Source organism: Odontesthes bonariensis, chromosome 6, assembly GCF_027942865.1.
Source record: "Odontesthes bonariensis isolate fOdoBon6 chromosome 6, fOdoBon6.hap1, whole genome shotgun sequence".
Taxonomy (NCBI): Eukaryota; Metazoa; Chordata; class Actinopteri; order Atheriniformes; family Atherinopsidae; genus Odontesthes; species Odontesthes bonariensis.
Genome location: NC_134511.1, coordinates 23,097,153 through 23,118,158, shown reverse-complemented (window position 1 = coordinate 23,118,158; position 21,006 = coordinate 23,097,153). Strand labels below are relative to the sequence as shown.

Genomic DNA, 21,006 nt, shown 5'->3' with positions numbered 1-21,006 from the left:
AGTCACCTGCATTGAACCTGTGCAGCCAGCTCATGTGATCAACTTGTTGTGATAGATCCAAGCCAACTGCACCAGTGCAGTAAAAAGGCAGATAAATGGTGCTCTGAAAGAAGTCCAAAATGAACAACTGATGAATTTTTTTGATTAATCTGCTTTGTATATTTTGTTATATATGTATGTGTGCGTATGTATATATATATATATATATGTGTGTGTGTGTGTGTGTGTGTGTGTGTGTGTGTGTGTGTATGTATACATATATAACAAAATATAAAAAAAATATATATGTGTGTGTGTGTTTTCTTTAACATTCAATAATAGCAACATTATTATTATTATAAGTAGTAGTAGTATTGTGTTTTACAAAAACATTTCTGGCAGCTTTGAGAAAAATTGTATAGCAATCCAACTGGGTACCTAATATTTGAAAATGAGGGCTGTGATTACGGCATGGTTTGAGGAAAACCGTTTCGCGCTTTCTTTTGTCTTTCCTCTACTAAACAGTTTTGACCTTCACTTCGTTCCGTAGCGTGGGAGTAACTAGGAAGTGTGACGGTAACTAAGGAATACCAGGGGGTTGATGAAGGCAGAGACGTTTTAAAGAGTTTGGTAAGGGTAAGTTTTCAGAGAAGAAGTCTCGGCTTTTTGAATACACATCATAAGAAGAGATTCCACCTTACCGCTAAAAACAAAATGGGTTATTATTATTTCTGTCCTCAGTGGGAAGTCTGCTGACTTTGAATATCCATCTGCCGATAGCCTTTATACAGATTACCCAGTGCCTAACGGCGTTATTGGTGGATACTGAGTGTTTAATAGTTCATTCTTACTTTCTTTGTAGTCCTTAAATCGTAAACGTTTAAGTTAAGACATGTTGCATTAATGTCGGAAAATGAAGGAACGTTTTGTGTGGTCGATGTCCTTTTATCGTCGACTTCACATACTTGTGTCTAAGCTAAGGCTTCACAATTTGCTCGTCCTGCTGCTCATGCTGTCTGTTGTGTTGACTGGGATTCAGACCCATGGCTCTACCGACATTGTCAGCCCATGTGCCCAATCGGTCCCGAGCACTAGCCAACCAGCTGGCCCGGCAGCGGGAGCAGGAGGCTCGGTGGCGGCAGCAGTGGGATTTGCATGCTCACTACTTCAAAGAGCAGAGCGTCCGCAGCCAAAAACAGGCGGCGTGGAGCTCCCGACACTCCTACCAGCAGAGGTAACAGCTGACGTTTAGTGCATGGTTTGAGCACAAGGAAATTTTCTAATTTACACTGTACACCTTCTAATTGACTGACAATAATCAATCAGTCTAGACATATCATTATACAGTTCATGTTTAACAGATATGAAATGCTTCTACTGTTTTTAAGAGTGCAATATTTACACTTTAAATGTTTACAGATGAGAAATGAACAACAGTATGCAAATCATCTTACCACTTTGTAATGAATATAAATCGAATACTTAATAGTATGCTGAGAGTAATACCTACAAGTCACTGCCTCATGTTCAGTGTCAGGCAGTTGTCCCTTATAATGATGGTGTACAAGCTGTCAGTGTATCTGCTCTTAAGCTGGTGTAACTGGGAATAGATGCATATGTTGTATGCTAATTCATACTATACCACTCTGCTGACCCTCTAATCAGCAGACAAAGATGCCATCACCGACCAACTCAAAAAAAATTCTCCACTTTTTGTCAGTATGTCGGCTTACCATAAACAGAAACTGAAGGAGGAAAAGAAGGTCAGCCTGGAGCAGCGCAGGGATCGGCTTAGGGCCATGCTTCAAGAAGAGCGAGACCAGCTGGAGGCAGAGCTCCGGGAAGTAACCCATGACAGGGCAAGTCAGTTGCAGCACAAAACCAAAGAGCTTCGTACGGCAAGAGAAGAAAGAAGGAAAAAGGTAGTTTTACTGAAGTATTAGCAAAGTTAATAATGGTCATGGTGCTCTGCAATGTAAGAGTGTAATCTTATAATGTCTGTTCTTTGCCCTTAGCTCACTCAAGAGCTGCTGAAGGAGCACTGGAAGAAGAACAGCCCAGACCTGCGAGAGGTAGGAAAATTTAAACAACTGATGCAAAAGTGACTAAAAGTACCTCAAAGAGAGACGAGTGATCGGGTGACAGATGAGTTCAGGTGTCTGATGACTATCCGGTGTTTCTAAAGGGCTCAACAAGCGTAGAAAACCGACACTTTTTGTCAAGATGTCCATTTGATCTTGAATCTTATAGCCCTCGTGAGGGACACATTCCATGGCTTTCTGTGAACCTGAGTTCAGTGTTCCCTTAAGGCGTAAAATGCTGTAGTATCCCTTCCACTAGGGGTCAGTTTCATCAGTATCTGTGTCAGCTGTTGTCACAACTCTTTTACTCTGTCTGCAGGTCGAGTCAGCATTACATAAAGATCATGTTGTGAGCCGATGGCAAGAGCAGATATCTGAGAAGAAACAGGTAGGACAATCATCCCAGCTGTCCGACAAAATAGCTCAAATTCTGCTCATTCCAGTGTCAGTGAAACCAAACTGTGATGAAACTGCACTGCAATCCAATGCTCCACCAAACAGTCATTAAATTTGTAAATATCCTTCTACGCGACCAATTATTTATGTGACATGTCCATTTTTAATTAAAACGTGCTGATGTGTTCTGTTAGCACAGAACTGAGTCTGAAATCTCCTCTGGTTAATCCCCTGAACATAGTGCTTAATTAAGAAAGTTTCGACACCTGCTGTAACCCATCTCGTCAAAACATGCAGAACGAAGCAGTCGTACAGGAGGAGAAGAAACGTTTTGAAAATGAGTACGAGAGGACTCGAAAAGAAGCTTTGGAGAGGATAAAGCAAGCTGAGGAGAAAAAGAAAGAAGAGGGGCGTAAGAGAGCAGAGGAGCTATGCAACCAGATGGAAGAGCTGAAGCTGAGAGAGGAAAAGGTAGTTTGAATTTCAGCAAACTATTTATCTGATGCAAAAACAGTTTGAGTACTTATGGTGGATTCTCTCCCCAGGCCACACATTTGAAAAAGGAGCAAGAGGCTCTGTTGGTCAAGCAATGGGAGCTGGAGAAGATAGAGGAGGAGAGGAGAAATGCGGAAGAGAGGCGAAAGAAGTCTGAAGTGGGGTATGAGGAGCTCTGGTGACCACTCACAAATGCTTTAATATTGAAGTCCCTCAAGGTATTGGGCTCATTGTATTTGTTTTCCACCAGGCGTTTCTTAATCCGTCAATATCGAGCCCAGCTAAGGAGGAGAGCCCAGCAAGTGCAGGATGAACTGGTAAATACACACAAATATATGTACAGCGGGTGAAATAAGTATTGAACACGTCACCATTTTTCTCAGTAAATATATTTCTAGAGGTGCTATTGACATGAAATTTTCACCAGATGTCGGTAACAACCCAAGTAATCCATACATACAAAGAAACCAAAACAAATAAGTTCAGAAATTAAGTTATTTGTAATAAAGTGAAATGACACAGGGAAAAAGTATTGAACACGCTTACTGAAATTTATTTAATACTTTATACAAAAGCCTTTGTTGGCAATGACAGCTTCAAGACGCCTCCTGTATGGAGAAACTAGTCGCATGCATTGCTCAGGTGTGATTTTGGCCCATTCTTCCACACAAACAGTCTTCAAATCTTGAAGGTTTCGTGGGCCTCTTCTATGAACTCTGATCTTTAGTTCTTTCCATAGATTTTCTATTGGATTCAAGTCAGGTGATTGGCTGGGCCAGCCTAGCAGCTTTACTTTCTTTCTCTGAAACCAATTGAGAGTTTCCTTGGCTGTGTGTTTGGGGTCATTGTCTTGCTGAAAATGTCCACCCATGTTTCATCTTCATCATCCTGGTAGATGGCAGCAGATTTTTATCAAGAATGTCTCTGTACATGTTTCCATTCATCCTTCCTTCAATTATTTGAAGTTTGCCAGTACCATATGCTGAAAAACAGCCCCACGCCATGATGTTCCCACCTCCAAACTTCACTGTTGGTATGGTGTTTTTGGGGTGATGTGCAGTGCCATTTGACCTCCAGACATGATGTGTATTATGGCATCCAAAGAGTTCAATTTTGGTCTCATCTGACCAGACTATATTCTCCCAGTATTTCACAGGCTTGTCTAAATGTTGTGCAGCAAACTTTAAACGAGCTTCAACATGCTTTTTCTTCAGCAATGGAGTCTTGCGTGGTGAGCGTGCATACAGGCCATGGCGGTTGAATGCATTACTTATTGTTTTCTTTGAAACAATTGTACCTGCTAATTCCAGGTCTTTCTGAAGCTCTCCACAAGTGGTCCTTGGCTCTTGGACAACTCTTCTGATAATTCTTTTCTCTCCTCTGTCAGAAGTCTTGCGAGGAGCACCTAGTCGTGGTCGATTTATGGTGAAATGATGTTCTTTCCACTTCCGGATTATGGCCCCAACAGTACTCACTGGAACATTCAGAAGTTTAGAAATCCTTCTGTAACCAATGCCATCATTATGGTTTGCAACAATAAGGTTGCGATGGTCTTGAGAGAGCTCTTTACTTTTACCCATCATGAGATGTTTCTTGTTTGATACCAGAGACACCTTTTTTATCATTTGGGACTGAACCAGCTGATATTAATTTGCACTGACAAGGGGCAGGATTGCTTTCTAATTACTGGGAGATTTCAGCTGGTTTCTTGGCTTTCCATGCCTTTTTGCACCTCCTTTTCTTCACGTGTTCAATACTTTTTCCCTGTGCCATTACACATAACTTAATTTCTGGACATCTATGGTTTGATTTCTTTGTATGTATGGATTACTTGGGTTGTCACCGACAACTGGTGAACATTTCATGTCAATAGCACCTCTAGAAATATATTTACTGAGAAAAATGGTGTATGTATGTATGTGTGTATATATATATATATATATATATATATATATATATATATATATATATATATATATATGCACTGTATAGATATTTTCAATTCTGTGTGAACACCAGGAAGCCGACCGTAAGATCCTATCAGCCTTGGTGGAAGGAGAGCAAGAGGACAGGAGGCTGGAGACGGCCCGGAGGGAAAGAGCTGTTGCCGATGCTGCGTGGATGAAACGTGTGATTGAAGAGCAGCTTGAGTTGGAACGAGAGAGGGAGGCTGAGTTTGACATCTTACACAGGTGAGCGTCAAGATTTTGTATCCCCTGTACAGGAAGAGAACCCTGCTTCTCCACAAATGCAATCCTATGTTATGCGTGTATTTCAGAGAAGAGGCTCAACGTGTTTGGGAAAAACGGGAGGCTCAGTGGGAGAAGGAGAGGAAAGCCAGGGAACGTCTGATGCGTGAGGTGAATTTGTTTTGAAGGGCTTTCACACACACACACAAAAGTGCACAAAATCATTTCCATGTTCTCCTCTGTAAGGTGCTGGCGGGTAGACAGCAGCAGCTGGAGCTGAAAATCCTGAAGAACCGGGAGGCCCAGGAGGAATCCCTTAAGAGACGGGAAGAGCTGATCCAGGAACTGGAGCTCGAGAGGAAGCTCAGGTGTCAGGAGAAGGAGCAAGAAGAAGGCCGTAGGACATCAAGGATGCAGGAGATAAAGGCTCAGGTTGCTGCTAATTGCATGAATTCGGTTTGTTTTCGCTTTTAATAAAATGGTCCTAAAGTTGTTTGTGTGTTTGATGCAGGTGGAGCAGCAACGCCAAGAGCAGTGGGAGGAGCAGTGCAGGGTAGCACAGGAGGAAGGCGAGGAGAGGGAAGCCCTTCAAATGCAAGAGGAGGAGCTGAGGCTTGAGATGCAGAGGATGGCCAGGAAAGGCTACCAGGAGAAGGTAAAAGATCAAATTCAGGCAGCTGGAGACTTATCCTCTATGTTCATCCTCATTGTTCTCTTTGATGTTGATTAATGCTGGAAACTGTCCTTTTCAGATTCACAGCAGGCCACGATCAGCCTGGACATGAGCAGCCTGCAAGACTGAAATCCAACTGAATTGTGAGATGTATGGTTTTGTTTCCCATAGATGATTAGCTTGAAACAACAGGCTCATATTGCCTCACGTCCTTATGTCGATCAAACCAGCCATTTCGAACATGCAGTGCTCCTCGTGTCACTGATGACTGTGAAGATGTCCTTCCTCACTTGATTTCTGTGTGACAGATTCATTCATAATGAATTCTAAGCTCATCAAATTAAGATCAAAAACTTTTCTTAAAGACAAAGTGTTCGTTGAATTGAGTCTGAATAAGCTCTTTTGGTTGAACAGTCTCAGACTTCTGAAACCACATGTTGTGTTTAAATGATACATTGCAGTTTTTTGCACTAAGAAAGGACTTGGAGCTTTGTTATTCGTCTTTTACTCCAGAGTCGTGATGTGAAGGAATGTTTTCATGGTCACAAGGGAGAGGATGAACAACTTGAGTGACTCATCAGATCTACTGTACACAGTGATATTTACTGTTTTATGACAGCTCTTTAAAAGGTGAAACATTAAGTAGGCGGTATATTGTGCCATGTTCATGCTGTTCAAATGCTGGTTTTAACTGTCATCAAATTAGTCATGTTTTTATTTCTTGGCACTTTTAGAACTCCTCAAGGCGGAGCGTATTTTATATTCTGCTTTCTTTTTTTTTTCAAAATAAAACTACTGAAATCAAATCAACGGAGCATTTCTACATCAAGTCTATCAACAGTGAAATATGATAAACATAACAAGCTGGCAAACACCAAAAGGCTAAATTTATAAATTAAGTTTATTTAGAAAATAATAACTTTTCTCAAGTGCCGCTGAACAGCTGCATCACATACATCCCTGAACTCCAGCCGAGCACAGAGAGGGACAACACTTGGAACAGGTTTAAAAAAGCAAATTAATTCGGAAAACACTTGGGAGAGGATTAATGTTTGGTTGCTCAATAATACAGGACACATTGAGAGTTCCATCCCATATGTTGCACATTAAATAAAAAAAAAAAACTAGCAGCAGTGGAACAGAGCACATAACATACATACAGTATGGCTGTTAGCTCTAAATGTGTTACCGACGCCAACGGAAAAATGTCTGCAGTATACAGTGCAAGGTGAAGCCTGTAAGAAACACGCCAAATTGCTATAACTTTAAAGCAACAATTTCCTGGTGCTTGTGAGGAATACAGTTTGGCCCCAGAACATGTCTTGCTTGCTTTTCTTTGACTTGACACCTAATTGGCTGCAATAAGTGCACTGCAGACAGGATTACACTTGGACAGGGGTCAGACCATATAAATAGCTTTCAATGCAGGAACCATTTCAATTGCAGAGCTACAAAGTGAGTGTGAACGATAATTCCAACGTTTAACTAAAGCCAACTAGTCTATTTATTTACATTGTGTAATAAACAAGAGGAAGCTCTTTTAGCTACACGAAAACTATGTTTTCTTTAAAGCATCAATGTGTGGCTTTGGAGTGACAACACTAACATGATGGTGTACTATGCTCAGTTCTTTTTCTCAATGCAAGTTATGGCCACTATGGACTGACAAAAGTATTTTGTAACTACTTTTCATAGAGTAGTCTACGAACCTGCCTGTTCACTGAAAGTTTTTATTTTACTTCAAGAGAAATTGTGCTTCTACAATACCAGAATATGTCCAAGCAAGGTTTCTGACCTTCCACCGGATACTCAAGACTTTGCTCAATCTCCCCTTTAAATATTGTCAAAATTATTTATAAATTAGAAAAAAAAAAAAAAAATAAAAAAAAAAAAAAAATCACACACGCATGCATATACCACAAATACAAAAAAATAATAAAAAATCGTTGAAAATATCTGTAAAAACAAAACTGAGATGCTGACGGCTTCGCAGCCCTGTAAGTGCAGTTTAGTTGGTATTCTCCTTTGTTGTGATGGTCACAAGCTGCTTGGCAGCCTTGGCGATGTCATAAGCGCACTGGATGACCTGCTGGGTGACAAGCTGCATGTCCGGTCCTGGGCAGCCCTCTGCAGGCACGGCCTTCCGGCACTCGCTCTGAAGCCGGCACGCACTGGAGGTCAGCAAGCGCAGAGAGCCCCTCACCGTCTCTGAGCGCGGCTTCTGCAGAGGAACGTTTGAAACATCTCAATATCAATGAAAAGTGACTGTTCTAGTTTAATCAGAAAGGTGCAGAGGGGAGCTCTTTATGTTTAGAATAACTCCGAAACTAATAGATAAACTAATAGTTTACCAATTCTCTTCAAGTGAAATCAACACAAGATTGTTTCCAAACCTTGGGGAAGAGGGCGGCCATTTCTGTTACAGCCACATGTATTCTTTCTGAGCAGGGTATGAAGCTGTGAGGAGAAAAGACAAAGTACAAAGTTTTAATTATACGGACGCAAGAATCATAGCGCAAATTATGATGAATAAATATTAGACAGGAACCATGACAAGCAGTAAATAACTATTTAGTATTTTCAGCAAACCATGCATCATTGTCTTCAACTTCAAAACATGCTACTTAACAAACCCTTCACAATTATGACTTAACAGTTCAAATTGTTACACTGAAAAATCAAATACAATCTGAAATGAACAAGGTATGGCATGGATGTAACTTACCCATTCTAAATAAAGTCTGTGCTTAAGGAGAAATAAATTAGGTTATGGAAAGGTTTAAAGTAAACATAAAAGCATGCAGCAGCACAGCTTGTGAGCAGGTGAGACTGAACAGGGAGAGGAAAATAAACTGTGCCTGGGAGGCAGGGACAGAGGCCAGAGTACCAGGAGGAGGGGTCAGGGGACCGGAGGCTAAGCGGCTGAATGGGAGAGGGAGCCTTCTCAGCCCAGGGCACCAGAGTGCTGAAACATCCTAGGCTGTGCCTGAGCCGTCGCACACTTTCACGCTCACATGGTCTGCTTGTAGGAGGGAAGGATGGGGAAACCCAAAGGACATAAGAGCAGAGCATGGTGGAAGTAGAATGAGGAAGAGTGAAGATGGCAAAAAAAAAAAAAGGGGGGGGAAATGACAGGACGTAAACCCAACTAATTGTAACAGAATAATGATCAACGTAAAAGGGACTTAAGTTTGAAATGAAAGCTGAAAATGTGAAACAGCAAAATCTTCTCCTCAGAGTCTGACCTGTCATGTTTATTCTCCTGAGCAGCTCGCAAGAGCTCCTGAATATTCTTGGTGATCTGCTCGGTTTTGCGGATGACATCCTCCGTGCTGGGAAGTGCGGGGTCTGACTCCATCTCCAGATCTTCCAGCTCAGGTATGGAGCTGCCCTCTCCCATCCAGCCGCTGCTCCTCAGCCTCCCTCTCCTGGAGAAACTGGAGAGGGCAGATAAGAGCCAATCAAGTCTACTACTAAAAAGCCCCATCAATTTATTCTTTTTTTTTTTTTTTTTAAATCATTCCAGTGTACTTAAAAGATCCTTTATTTATTCAGCATTAATTTTTTTTAATTGTTATTTAACATAAACCACCTCTTACCCTGAGTCATCCATCTCAGAGTCAATGAACGGGTTGTCATAGTCACTTTCCGGCATGCTGCTTTGCTTCTCTAACTTTGAAGCCTGGAAGGAAGAGTGACAAAACAACCAGTCACGTGTAAAACTGGCAAAAACCAGAAGCAGCTGAGGTGAAAACCCTATTTCAAGTCTTTATGTCAAATGAACCATCATAAACAAAAAGATATGCATTTCAAATGTACTCCTTTGCTGTCCAGGTGTAACAGTGTAGTGGATCATAGACAAGTAGAGGCGATGCAGAAGGCTGAATAAGACAAACCAGTAAAGCTGTGAAGCCAGAGAATATCGTTTCAAGAATTCAGTGTAGGATTAGTATGCAATGTTCCATGTATTAAGCAAGGTTCAGATCATTTGTTCGGTCACATCAGTATGACATGTTACTAAAACTAACCCGCTTCATTATGACCATAACCTGTTCCATTAAGTAGACTATGAGACAAAATTTGGACTGGTGTATGAATACTTCTGAACTACTGAAGTGTGACAGTTCAAACAGTCAAACAAAAAGCCTTTTTTCATCAGCCACAAATGACTTAAAACGACGTCAAAAGCTAAACCACAGACAGGTCAACCCCAAACCATTGCAGAGGCACGTGTCAGATAATATGAGTGATGCTAAATCTCACAAAGCCTAAAATACATGGTCTCACTGCAGCTTCAACATTAGACTCAAGGCTACATTTAAAAACAGGAAGCAGAGACAGATGAGCACACCAATGCCTCACACGCCGGCTGTGAACTTTCATACGCTGCCAATGTCTGTGCATCTAATGCAAAGAGAATCTAAACCGAATTCTTGCATGCAGTAGAGACTGAAATGACGCACAGTGAAACTGAAGATCGGCTTTTAGATAAATCTTTGTTCTGCCTGAACAGATGGTCCATCTTTTAGCAAACTGCAAACCCCTCAAGAATCACTAGTTTTTGACTTTTGTTGAGGTGAGTGCATGTCATCTGAAACACACTTTGTAAAAGTATCTGTTTGCCACAGTTCAAACACAACCTTACCTTTTACTAACCAAGTAGAAGAAAAGAAAAAAAAAAAAGGAGCAAAAAACACTTTTAAAAATCCAAATTCCCAAAATGCACAGTTCATTTCCTTCATACCTGAAGTGTCTGTTCTATTAAACACCACAAACTCCCTTTGGACCACCAAATATTTACAACATCCTCTGCTGCACCACTGTCTGAATGAAGCACAGAAGAAGAATGATGGGCAGCTGCTCGGAGGTTTTCCCCGAACAAAACCACACCATTCCACGTGTTCAGCAGCACCATGACGATGATGCTGATGAGGGCGGTGTATTTGATGGTGAGGGCAGCCAGCGGCGGGTTGGCTCATGCAGCAGGGCGGATAAAGAGCAGGAGAACACAAGAAGGTGGATTTGCTGTGCCCCACAAGATGCGGACCGAATGAGGGTGTACTTAACCTTTTGTGAACTGTCGTCCTTCGACCAAGACAGGGTGGATGGAAATGAGGGGAGGGATGAAGAGGTGGTCACAAAAGCCCCCCTTTCTGTCTAAAGACAGGGTTCAAATCATATTTGAAATTAATTACATTTATATACTGCGAAAAGCTAAAAGGAGATGCAACGTTCTACAAGTCCCTTTATGGCAGTTTTTGCTTAATCAGATGAAGTTTATTCGAAAAAAGGAGTCGATGGAAAATGTATCAGTGCGATAAACAATAATCATGGAGCTCAGGATTTCTTTTTTTGAAGGGTGATCTTAGAGAGAAAAAAAAATCTACACTCTATATATACATGTTTTTATTCACAGGAAATCTTCCTGCATATATTTCCTGAGCTCGATGCCGTACCAGACAAAAATATATGACTTATAGGCTCGGACAGAAAAAGAAAAAACAGATGAGGTGTGAGTGAGTGTGTCATGCATTAAAAAACACAGAGTATTTGTATGGTAGTTTTAATGCTTCATCAACATAAAAAACAAAGTACAAACCCTCAAAGATGATCATCATAACAGCGTCTTTTTGCTTCCACAAAAACTACTTTTTGTCGAACAAATAAGCAGCACTCCCATATACAACAGAAACATGCAGATAATGTGTCAGTGCAACTCTATGCAATGAAATATATTGTGGCTTTCTAATGGCTGTTTTTGATGCAGCAAAAAAAAAAAAAAAAAAAAAAAAAAAAAGTACCCAGTGTCAAATGATTAAAGCAGAGGAACAAAAAAAAAAAAAGAAAAAAAACAGGAAAAAAATAAAAGAGGGAAATTTTACAAATAGGGTGAAGACACAAGGCAGTGAAAAGGAAACTGCAAAGGAGAGCAGGGAACAGGTCTTACTTACATGAGGTGGGAAGGGTTGCAGGGTGGGGATACCCTCCTCTGGGTAGGGACTTTCCCCTTTAGGGAGATAGGGCTTCAGGCCTGAGCCAGTCTCATACATAGACATGGGCCGACTGGCCCGCGCAGACTGCCGGCGTTTCAGGGCTGAGGGACTGGAGGGGTCAGGGTAGTCTGTACCGCTGGGGGTCTGATACATATTGGTTGGGGCCTGCCGCCTGAGAGAGGTGTTCTCGCTTTGCAGGGATTGCAGCTGGAAGAGACGGTCAGCAATACACTAAGAGGTGCTCTCAGCAAAGCAAGCTTTGTTCCCTGTCCTGCTCCAGTCTTAGTAAACTGTTACCACAAACAGTTAACATGACACTTTGATAGCGTGCATGGTAAAAGTCCCTTAACTCTGCCAAGTTTTTGTTTGGGCAGGAATAAAACACACATCTGTCGATATAAAAACATTTTTAAAAACTTTTCTTTTTTCTCATGTTGTCACCGCTACATGAAACCTGAAGCTGCTTAAATGACAAAATTAGGAGCCGAGCTTACTTTCCACAGCGATATTCTTACATCAACCTTCGTTATTGGAACAGCCACCGATTCAGTCCTATTGATGACCACATCCAGCAGTTACAGGCTGGAGTAAGGACAAATTCGTGTAAAGGGTCTTGTCTCACAGGACTAACATGAATTTAGGGGGTGGGTGGGGGGGTTTCTTCTGGCTAAAAATGCAGTGTAAGCGATAAGCAAGCAGAAGGTTGCTGCGTAAAGATGTAGCTAAAGTACAGACAGATTGACTCAAGAATTGGGAAAAGAGCAAAAAATTTACCTTAAATAATGCAACTAGTTGCATCGAGTACAGAGAGAAGTTTCGTAGAGGAGGAAATGCAGTAGGACTTAGTTCACAACCTCTATGTCTGATAAAGCCTCTGAATGCAGGTTAAGTCAAGGGCCATGTTGATATCTTCATGAACAGCTAATGTTTTTTTTGTTTTTTTTTAAAAAGGGTTATATCTGCTCTTTGATATTTGTTCTACTCCATCAAGATATCACGACAAGCTGTGTGTAATGCAGGTTTTTAACCACCACATCTATTTCTGAACGTGTACTTCTGTCTGATACAGGGGAATGACAGCACAACAAATGAATTACAACTATGTTTTATCCTTGCACCAAACATCCTAATGTATGCAAGTTTAACCTTAGACCATAAAGCTGTATCACTTCTAACGTGCAGAAAGTATCTGGCCAAAAAAAAGATAATTTTTCAAATGTAGTTTGAGTTGAGCGGGATACAGAATGTTAAGTCGAGGCTGCATGCTGTCGTGGTGAATCTCAAACCTAACGTGTCACATCTACGAGCAGGACGTTTAGTGTGACAGACTGAGGTACCCCAGGTTTGTTTGAGGAATGTCTTTCTGTGAAATAAATGACCACATGAAAAATGTTTTGGTTTGTTTTTTTAAAAAAGAAACAAAATAAATACACACGACTAAAGAAAAAAAAAAAAACAGCAGGAAATCAGCCAAAAACATCATCCTATGCAATCAGAAAAAAAAAAGAAATCAAAACAAAACAAAACAGTTGATGCGATGAAGCAAGACACACACATACAATTCCAGTTAGTCACTATGTATTATGAAGAATTAAAATCCAGTCAAATCGTATCATGCTTCTCGTAGAACATGCTTGTTAGTGACATTAGATGGCCTAACTCTACGTGCTACAAAAGGTGACTAAACTTTTTGTTAAATGGAGCAAGGGTGCATTTCTTTTTACAAAAAACAACAAACAAACAAAAAGAGACCAACACATCGACATCTCCAGTTTCGATTCGAGCTCTGAGTTTGAACATGCTGGCCAAAACAGAGGGTGGACCATTCCCGCTCGGTTGGATCAGCTCACTTCGCAGCCCACAGGCTGGGCCTTTACATCAGCAAGTGGGCAGGAGAAGTGCTCTGCTGCTGACGACTGCAGCCCCCCCTCCCCTCCCCTCCCAGTCCGGCCCCGGTGTTAGTGATCATGTTGGTGGAGCGAGGTGGATACCTTTTTCTGCATTATTCTCAGTTCATCACTCAGGTTACTGTTGGCTTTCATGAGCTGCTGGATCTTGGCTTCGGAGGCAGAGAGTGCGTTCTTCACCTCAATGTATTCGTGCATAGTTATAGGGCCATCAGACAGGTCAGAGTCCAGGCTCTGTCGGAGAGAGGAGTTAAAAACAAGATGCACCGACAGAGCCAGCCAACGTGTCAGTCAGAGTTTAAGTTCGTAAAGCTAATGGCCAAATACCTTGGTTCTATCTTTTTTGCTCGAGGACAGCTCCTGATCTGTGTCTTCATCAGAGGCTACGCTGTCATAGTCAGGCTGGTCATTGTCCTGGCTGTCACTACCATGTCTGCCAGCCAGGTTCTTCAGGATAAGGTCAACATTGTCTAAAATGAAGGACCACAAAGAGGAATGGGTATCCGTGCTACACATTAGTGCCAGTAAGATTTGGGAATAAAGTAACAGTAAGATACCAACCTTTGGGACTGACAGGTGAATTCCCTTGTTGTCTGCGTTTTGCATCACTTAATATGTCAATCACTAAAGTTGCAAATTCATGTGCATTAAATCTTGCAAGCTTCTGTCGACCCTAAATAGGAAAACAAGTCACGTCAGCAGTACCCTATTTATCTTTAAAGCAAATGTGTGCAGAGGTGAAACGACGCCTGCAGGGGGCTTTTGCACAGCCGACTTGCCTGGTTTCTTGTTGATGAATACTCAGGATTCACAGGAAGGAAAGGAACCACAGTCGTCTCGGTCACCAGGGTGCTGTGATTCTGTGTGGCCAACCACACTGCAAATGATGAGATTAAAATGACATCAGCTGCGTTTAACCATGCCGCACCTGAAGTAAAGGTTTTAAAGAGTCACAGTGTCGACATGCCACTATAAAAATTTAAAAAAAGCCTTCTCCACATTCAGAACAAAAGCCCTTTTTGTTTTACCTGCATCGGTCTCTCGCCTGTCCACTTCATCGTACACATCCATGGCCAGCTCCTCAAACAAATGATTGCTGAGCTGCATGAGGATGAGGATGTCACACTTAAGACTTGAATTAGGAGGGAAATAGGGAAAACTCCAAAACTCAAACTGACTACTTACAGACTGCAGTTTCCTCTTTGCTGCTTTGGCAAGTTCAGATAAGTCAAGACCACTGCAAACAGAAAATCACTTTCAGAAACATGCGCCGAGGAACTTTTAGTTTCACAACGTAATGCACATTTCTCCTGCTTTATACTTACATGTTTCTGATCCATCAAAAAGCCAGCAAGTAAAATAAAAAGATCAAATGTATCAATTTGACTGAAAGATCACAATCTCTGCTCTACATTGCAGTTTTCTGATCCTCATATTCTTTGGAATTAGTGCTGATAGCTGCATTCATTAGGCAAAACAATTCAATTACGAGCTGCAATTACAGAGGTCGCCGGTACGTCGGCTGCTCCTCTCACACTTGTAGCAGACATTGCAGAGAGTCAGTGCAAGCCTCAGAGCAAAACTGCAACCATGAATAACTGCCTCACTGCACCCGCATCAACTTAAACCAGAGACAAGTCCCTTCAGATCGAGCATTGTAACCTCAACAGCTTCTGCTTTCTTACCTGTCAGCCATCTGCGGAACAATGAAGTGCTGGCCATTTTTATGATCTGAAAGGGAACAACATGAAAGTTCTGGATTTAGGACTAAGTCATAAGTCAAATTCATGGGGGAACCATCTACCAAGCAAGATTTAATATAAGATAAGCAGCATTCACAAAACCATCATCAAGTTTCAGACAACTTGCTCATCACAGAAAATGTGTACGAACATTTTCGCCCAGTTCAGTGAAAACACACAAAACTCCACTCTCTCAGCCAATTACAGATCCTTCTCACTGCTCACCTGGTTTTCTCCCACACAAGTAGAACGACAGTCGATCGGTGAGCTCATACTGAATCTCCACGAGCCGATCTGCCAGATCATGCTGGCCAGCTTCTCTGAAAACACACAATCATAATGCGGCTTAACACTGCAAACCATAAGATGATAGGAAAAATAAATATTTAGTGTTGGCGTGAAAAAAAAAAAAAAAAAAAAAAGTATTAAAAATGAGTGAGGAGGCTTACTTTGCATAGTCAATGGGGGTTTTTCCATTGCTGTCTGGAGCTCCAGGGTCTGCCCCATAAACAGTTAATAGCTCAGCCTGAGATACTTGTCCTGCCTTTGCAGCTACATGCAAGGGAGTGTTGCCCTTTTCCTGGAGGAGACATTGATGAACACAACAAACCACCATGAGCTAAAGCCAGAAGAAAAAAAAAAGGAAAAGAAGAAATTCTGGGATAAAAATAAATGTTGGTTTTAAATACAGAGAGTCAAGTCTTACCGGATGAAAGAAATTTGCTTGCGCTCCCAGGGATAGCAACCGCAAGCAAGTCTCCAGGTTACCTGTGCGTACGCTCGAGTGAAGTTGCTGAAAAAAAAATAGATATTACGCTAACTTGTTAAAGCAGGATAAAGATTGGCATAAAAGCACGTTTCAGGTTTGGCGTAAACACGGCGTGCAGCTGTACGTCTCCTCACCTTGCTCAAATCCTTCGCTGTAGAGCTGTCATCCTCCCGGCAAGGCATGCGATGGACAAATGCCAGCATTTGATATTTGGCTCTAATAAACTGCGACTTGTTCGGGCTGTTGGAAACATAGACATCAAAAGCAAAAAAAAGCAAAGAGGCCATGAATGAGCAAGTGGCGCAAATCAGCGCTCGGACTTCCGCGAGCTTTTATTAAAGCGGCACTATGCAACTTTCAGTAATACGGGGTTTGTTTACCATGCAATACACACCCCAAAGCTGTAGGGGGAGCTCCGTAGAAAATAAGGCGACAGTCTAGCCATAATATATATTACTACTCTAGAAGCTAACCACATTCAATTTAGCCGTCGACAGCTAATGGAGAGAGGTGTGTCTTATCAGGCTCCCTGGCCCGGCTCAGAGCCCTTTAGACCTGCCGTGAAGCAGTAGTTCTCGGCTCTCGTGTGTCGCGAGACTTCCAGAGGTAAACAAAGCACGCGGCGCCACAGGCAAAGTTGCAAGCGCTGTTTCGGGCTAGGGCCACCAGATGGAGATGGAAATGTCACCGTTTTCATCAGAACGGGTCAGCCAAGCTATCTGATGATTGCCAAGCAATTTTATGACCACGAAAAGTTGCATAGTGCCGCTTTAAATTCTTAAAATTAAGAGAACATCTGACAACAAAGGAAACACTTTCGTAACTGAAGACTCACTGAAGTTTGTCCTGAGGGTTGGCTTTGCGTTTTCCACTCATCACAGATGCGGGGTCCAAAAGGGAGTGCTCCCATATTGAATTTGCGCCATTGCTGTATAATGTCTGAACCATCTGGGTGAAATAAAACAAAAATAATAAAAAGCCATTCCTAAATGCGTCTCTTTAAGCTGCAGAATGCATTCTGACATCAACAGGGCACAGGATCGATCCCTTTCATGAAAAACACTTGCTATGTTTGAAGAACATCAATACGTGTCAGAGAGATCTGTTACGCGGCTGTAATAAACACGGATCTTTCACAAAAATCAAGGCCTGCTCAATCAAAAACTGCAGCGATACAGAGGTCTGCATGTCAGGACAGACAGTTTAGCCTTTAAGCACGATGAATTACTAAAACGTTCCACAGAAGAGAAGACGTGTAGCAAAGCTGAGCATAAGTAGAAATGATTTCTGTGGGGTTCATTAACCTGTAGCTGCGTAGGAGGCCATGGTGTGTGTGTCAGGTGACGGACTTGGGAGCTGTGTCTGCCCAGACTTCGGTGCACGCTGCAGCACTCGTCACAAATCAGCACGCCTCTGTTAACCGAGGCCCAGCGAGGTTCTGAGAGGGAAGAGGAAGCCAGAACGAAAACATCAGGACGAAGAAAGAATAGGTACAGGCAGTTCAAAATCCCAAGTCGTCTCTCTTTTCGCTCTTTTTATCCAAATCACTGAAATGCTGCTTATAAACATCTGGCATCGTCTTTTTCTCAACACCACACTCCAATAATCCCCTGTTCATGCTGCTGTTCATGCTGCTGTAAACTAATCGATACAGGAAAGCGCTTACAGTTTAACACTGATGATAGTTCAAAATTTAGTTATTGTCCACAAACCTAAGAAAACACAATTCATCATTGCATTGATCCTCTTGATGAGTAATGTCTGTTCAGGCTCCGTTATAAACCCTGGCTGCTACAACGTTGTGCTTTAAACTTCAAAATTCACATGATTCATTATTCAGCCTTTTATAAAGGCAGTGGAGGAGGCTGTCAGAAACCTTCGGATACTAATCTAAGTGCCTCAGAGCCTTTCTGACTGCAGATTGAGCAGATGAAGCCATGCACTGCGTAAAAAGGAAGTGAGAATTAGCAGTTGTAAGTAGAAGCACCAGCTTCCTCTTTCAAAACAGACACATTTTAGAGCTGCACATTCAGGTAATGCATGGTGCTAGAGATACCCACAGAGCCTAGCTGCATGTTACAGTATACTGCGACTAAAATAAATGTGTGTACTTAACCTTGACCCATTTAGCACAGTTCACCAACTACAGATGTCACGAAGTTGTGCCGTCTTCTGTCGGCGGAGAGACTCTTTCTGACACTGAACACCGCACAACCAAAAGCACTGCAAACTCAAACGACCCTCATGCAGCCAGTAAACTGTTAAGCAGATTGGGTGTCCGGTACTGTGACAGGATGGACATGGAAGACTGTAAATGCCTAAACAACAGCTGAGGTGCAGAAGCAACAGCTGCAGGGGGAGTACTGGTCAGATTCCGTCTCCTCGTCCCCAGTTTTCAGGAATCCCCACCTAATAGCTCTCCACTAAGACCTGCTGACATGTCTCTTTTATGCTTTCTTCAACAAGTGTTGCTAAACTTAATGCCACATCTTGAAACTCTAAAAATACTGCCGCCGTGCAACTGGTACCAGCCATATGGCGGGGCAAGCCGGGCCAGCTGCCGTGGAGACCTCTGGGTTAACTAATCTGAATGACATGAAGACAGAGGAGGTCCTGAATACTTTGCATACTTGTCGCTTTTCTTGATTACGAATCGAGCAACAAACAAGGAAAGAGGCAGTTCAAAGTGGATGAGCAATTCCTTTGAGAAGAAAAAAAACACAAAACAAAGAAATTACACGTTATTTTCTTACAGTATATCAGAGAGGCTAAACATAAGGGCGCCAACACAGAAGAAAAATTCTTCTGCATTGAGAGTATGCGGTCAATTCTCTCAGCATCCTGTTTTGCTTCCTGTGCCTGCTGAAAATAACGTTGCGTCCTTTCGCTATACTGTAAATGGGGAAACTTCAAAGTATCCCGGACACAATGCAACAATTATTTGTTCGGCTCTCACAGAAACTTTTGATTGTAAAAGCTAAATCAACAGTTCCCTCGTCCCTGAAATCAGTTTTGATCAAACAGAAGATGCTGCCATTTGTCTGATGTCGTTCGGTGGAGACAGATTTAAGTTGAAACATCTTTGGAAATGAATCTGCAGCCAACCACTATAAAAACCGCAGTTGTTAGTTCAATCTGACAAAGAACTGGGGTTTATGACATATATATGTATATATATATATATATATTCTCATAAGCTTTAGAGAAACAATTTTAAAAAAAACTTATTGGAGGAAGCCCTGCCATTAATGGCCCTTAAGTGGCTTCATCCCTCATCAGCTCAGTGAGTTTGGCTTAAAGAACGTGATTTCAGGACAGCACCGTCCACAAAGACTTTTTTATCAATGGTGTGGTCAAGTGTACCTCATGAATGACAGAGAAAGCTTACATGATAGTTTAGGATAAAACTTTGAAACAGATCCTTGCATTTCAAATTAGAATATAAGACGCTGCAAAACAACTGCGCTGTAATGACAATGAGGATAACAACAAGAACAATAATAATAATGGCTCATATCATTAGTCACTGACTGTCTTTTTGCCTGTTACTTTTTTTTTTTGTAAACCAAGAAGAAGCATAGTAACGAACAGCTGCTTCCGAAGCTATAACGTTACTCAACAACGCTTGCATCAACTTGCCCTGACAAAGCCACAGTAGGCTGTATGCATCAACTACTTTGCTCTAGGTGGCACTTTTAATCTGACTTAATCCAGCTTTGTCGATTAAAGGACCAAATGTCATCAGATAAATAAACCCAACCAGCGAAACCCCACAATCTTAAATGTTCTTACCTGGGACAGTGCAATCTGCACAGACGTCAGTGTTTCGCAGGCGTTTAGACATCCTTTTACCCGAGTGGAAATGCCTTTCAAAAGGTGTGGAGTATTATGTCCGTAATGCTAACCATTGATTACACTGAGGAGACGCCTTCCGCGTTAGCTAGACATAGCTAATTAAAAAAAAAAACAAAAAAAAAACAAACACTGACCTACTACGTTACTTCGTGTGGCTGTTACTAGCCTTTGCGTTTTGGCTAGCGGATGTGTCACAAACATGACAATATTATCTTTCAGGATTCAAAACAAACTGGTTCCCTGCGAGATAGCTGACTAGGCACCCACCTGCCTTGCTAACCAGGCTATGCCATTTGGTAGTGTACTCTTCGGTCTCTGAGACAGCAAGTATTCCCAGCAGCAGCTGCTACTATGGCCCATTGAGACAAGCTAACTATGCCCGCAGGACGGACTGTCAGGTAATGAACCTCGAAAAACAATTAAAACCAACGTCTCCTTTTAAGATGTAATAAATGCGTGATTGAATCCTAATCACGATGACAACTTATGCAGCTTTTTTGAATTGCAAAATGTATATATAGCACAACGTGGTTGCTTTAGTTTGTCACGAGCATAGGTAGATAAGAACCTGACAACTCAAATTGAGGGTTATAAATAAACCAACTCAGTAGAGCTGTACATAAGGTGAGTTTGATCTGTGCACCGTATGACACGGTGCAGCAGGGCTCAGTTTCACAACGATTAATTCAATTACCATGTGGAAAAACATATTTTAAGACCCACTCCTGCACTGTTGAATAAAAATAATTGTCAAGCAACAAGCTAGTTATATTGGTCACATGGTTAGCCCTCAACATGAAAGGATGATGAACGGGCCCAGTGACCCAGCAGGTCAGGAGCATTATTAACTGCTGTAAGGGACAAATATATGAGCATTGATATGTGGTCACTCAAACAACCACAAGGGTATGTACAGATCATATCAGA

The 21,006-nt window shown here is 41.8% G+C and overlaps 2 protein-coding genes across 8 annotated transcripts; one reads left to right on the top strand and one right to left on the bottom strand.

Annotated features, from left to right (window-relative positions):
• Positions 1 to 532: 532 nt before the first annotated feature.
• tchp (trichoplein, keratin filament binding) lies at positions 533 to 6,619 on the top strand. The gene is made up of 13 exons (XM_075469051.1): positions 533 to 615; positions 1,019 to 1,213; positions 1,700 to 1,901; positions 1,995 to 2,051; positions 2,380 to 2,448; positions 2,754 to 2,927; positions 3,002 to 3,114; positions 3,202 to 3,268; positions 4,971 to 5,143; positions 5,230 to 5,311; positions 5,387 to 5,572; positions 5,652 to 5,795; positions 5,893 to 6,619. The coding sequence occupies exons 2-13, from the start codon at positions 1,023 to 1,025 to the stop codon at positions 5,923 to 5,925; spliced, it is 1,491 nt and encodes a 496-aa protein (XP_075325166.1). The 5' UTR covers positions 533 to 615; positions 1,019 to 1,022; the 3' UTR covers positions 5,926 to 6,619.
• A 77-nt stretch (positions 6,620 to 6,696) lies between these two features.
• Positions 6,697 to 20,401, bottom strand: git2a (G protein-coupled receptor kinase interacting ArfGAP 2a). Of its 7 annotated transcripts, none has more exons than XM_075468007.1 (21): positions 20,017 to 20,401; positions 17,529 to 17,662; positions 17,060 to 17,172; positions 16,359 to 16,464; positions 16,162 to 16,248; positions 15,905 to 16,035; positions 15,681 to 15,775; positions 15,399 to 15,444; positions 14,899 to 14,950; positions 14,742 to 14,814; positions 14,493 to 14,590; positions 14,275 to 14,386; positions 14,041 to 14,183; positions 13,798 to 13,947; positions 11,765 to 12,013; positions 10,881 to 10,970; positions 9,413 to 9,495; positions 9,059 to 9,250; positions 8,701 to 8,835; positions 8,207 to 8,270; positions 6,697 to 8,034 (listed from the first exon to the last, which is right to left on the bottom strand). In XM_075468007.1, the coding sequence occupies exons 1-21, from the start codon at positions 20,066 to 20,068 to the stop codon at positions 7,822 to 7,824; spliced, it is 2,418 nt and encodes an 805-aa protein (XP_075324122.1). In that variant the 5' UTR covers positions 20,069 to 20,401; the 3' UTR covers positions 6,697 to 7,821. The 7 variants fall into 7 exon arrangements, with proteins under 7 accessions (XP_075324122.1, XP_075324124.1, XP_075324126.1 ...); XM_075468009.1 differs by having other exon boundaries at positions 8,701 to 8,832; XM_075468011.1 differs by lacking the exon at positions 8,701 to 8,835.
• Between the last annotated feature and the right edge of the window lie 605 nt (positions 20,402 to 21,006).

Excerpts from the sequence above, each read along its gene's own strand:
- git2a (XM_075468007.1), bottom strand. The coding sequence starts at position 20,068 with ATGTCTAAACGCCTGCGAAACACTGACGTCTGTGCAGATTGCACTGTC. Across the intron at positions 16,465-17,059 it reads AACCCTCAGGACAAACTTCA|CCCGAACAAGTCGCAGTTTA; the intron begins GTGAGTCTTCAG and ends TGTTTCCAACAG. Across the intron at positions 14,951-15,398 it reads GTTCCGCAGATGGCTGACAG|TGGTCTTGACTTATCTGAAC; the intron begins GTAAGAAAGCAG and ends TTCTGTTTGCAG.
- tchp (XM_075469051.1), top strand. The coding sequence starts at position 1,023 with ATGGCTCTACCGACATTGTCAGCCCATGTGCCCAATCGGTCCCGAGCA. Across the intron at positions 1,902-1,994 it reads GAGAAGAAAGAAGGAAAAAG|CTCACTCAAGAGCTGCTGAA; the intron begins GTAGTTTTACTG and ends CTTTGCCCTTAG. Across the intron at positions 5,144-5,229 it reads GAGTTTGACATCTTACACAG|AGAAGAGGCTCAACGTGTTT; the intron begins GTGAGCGTCAAG and ends CGTGTATTTCAG.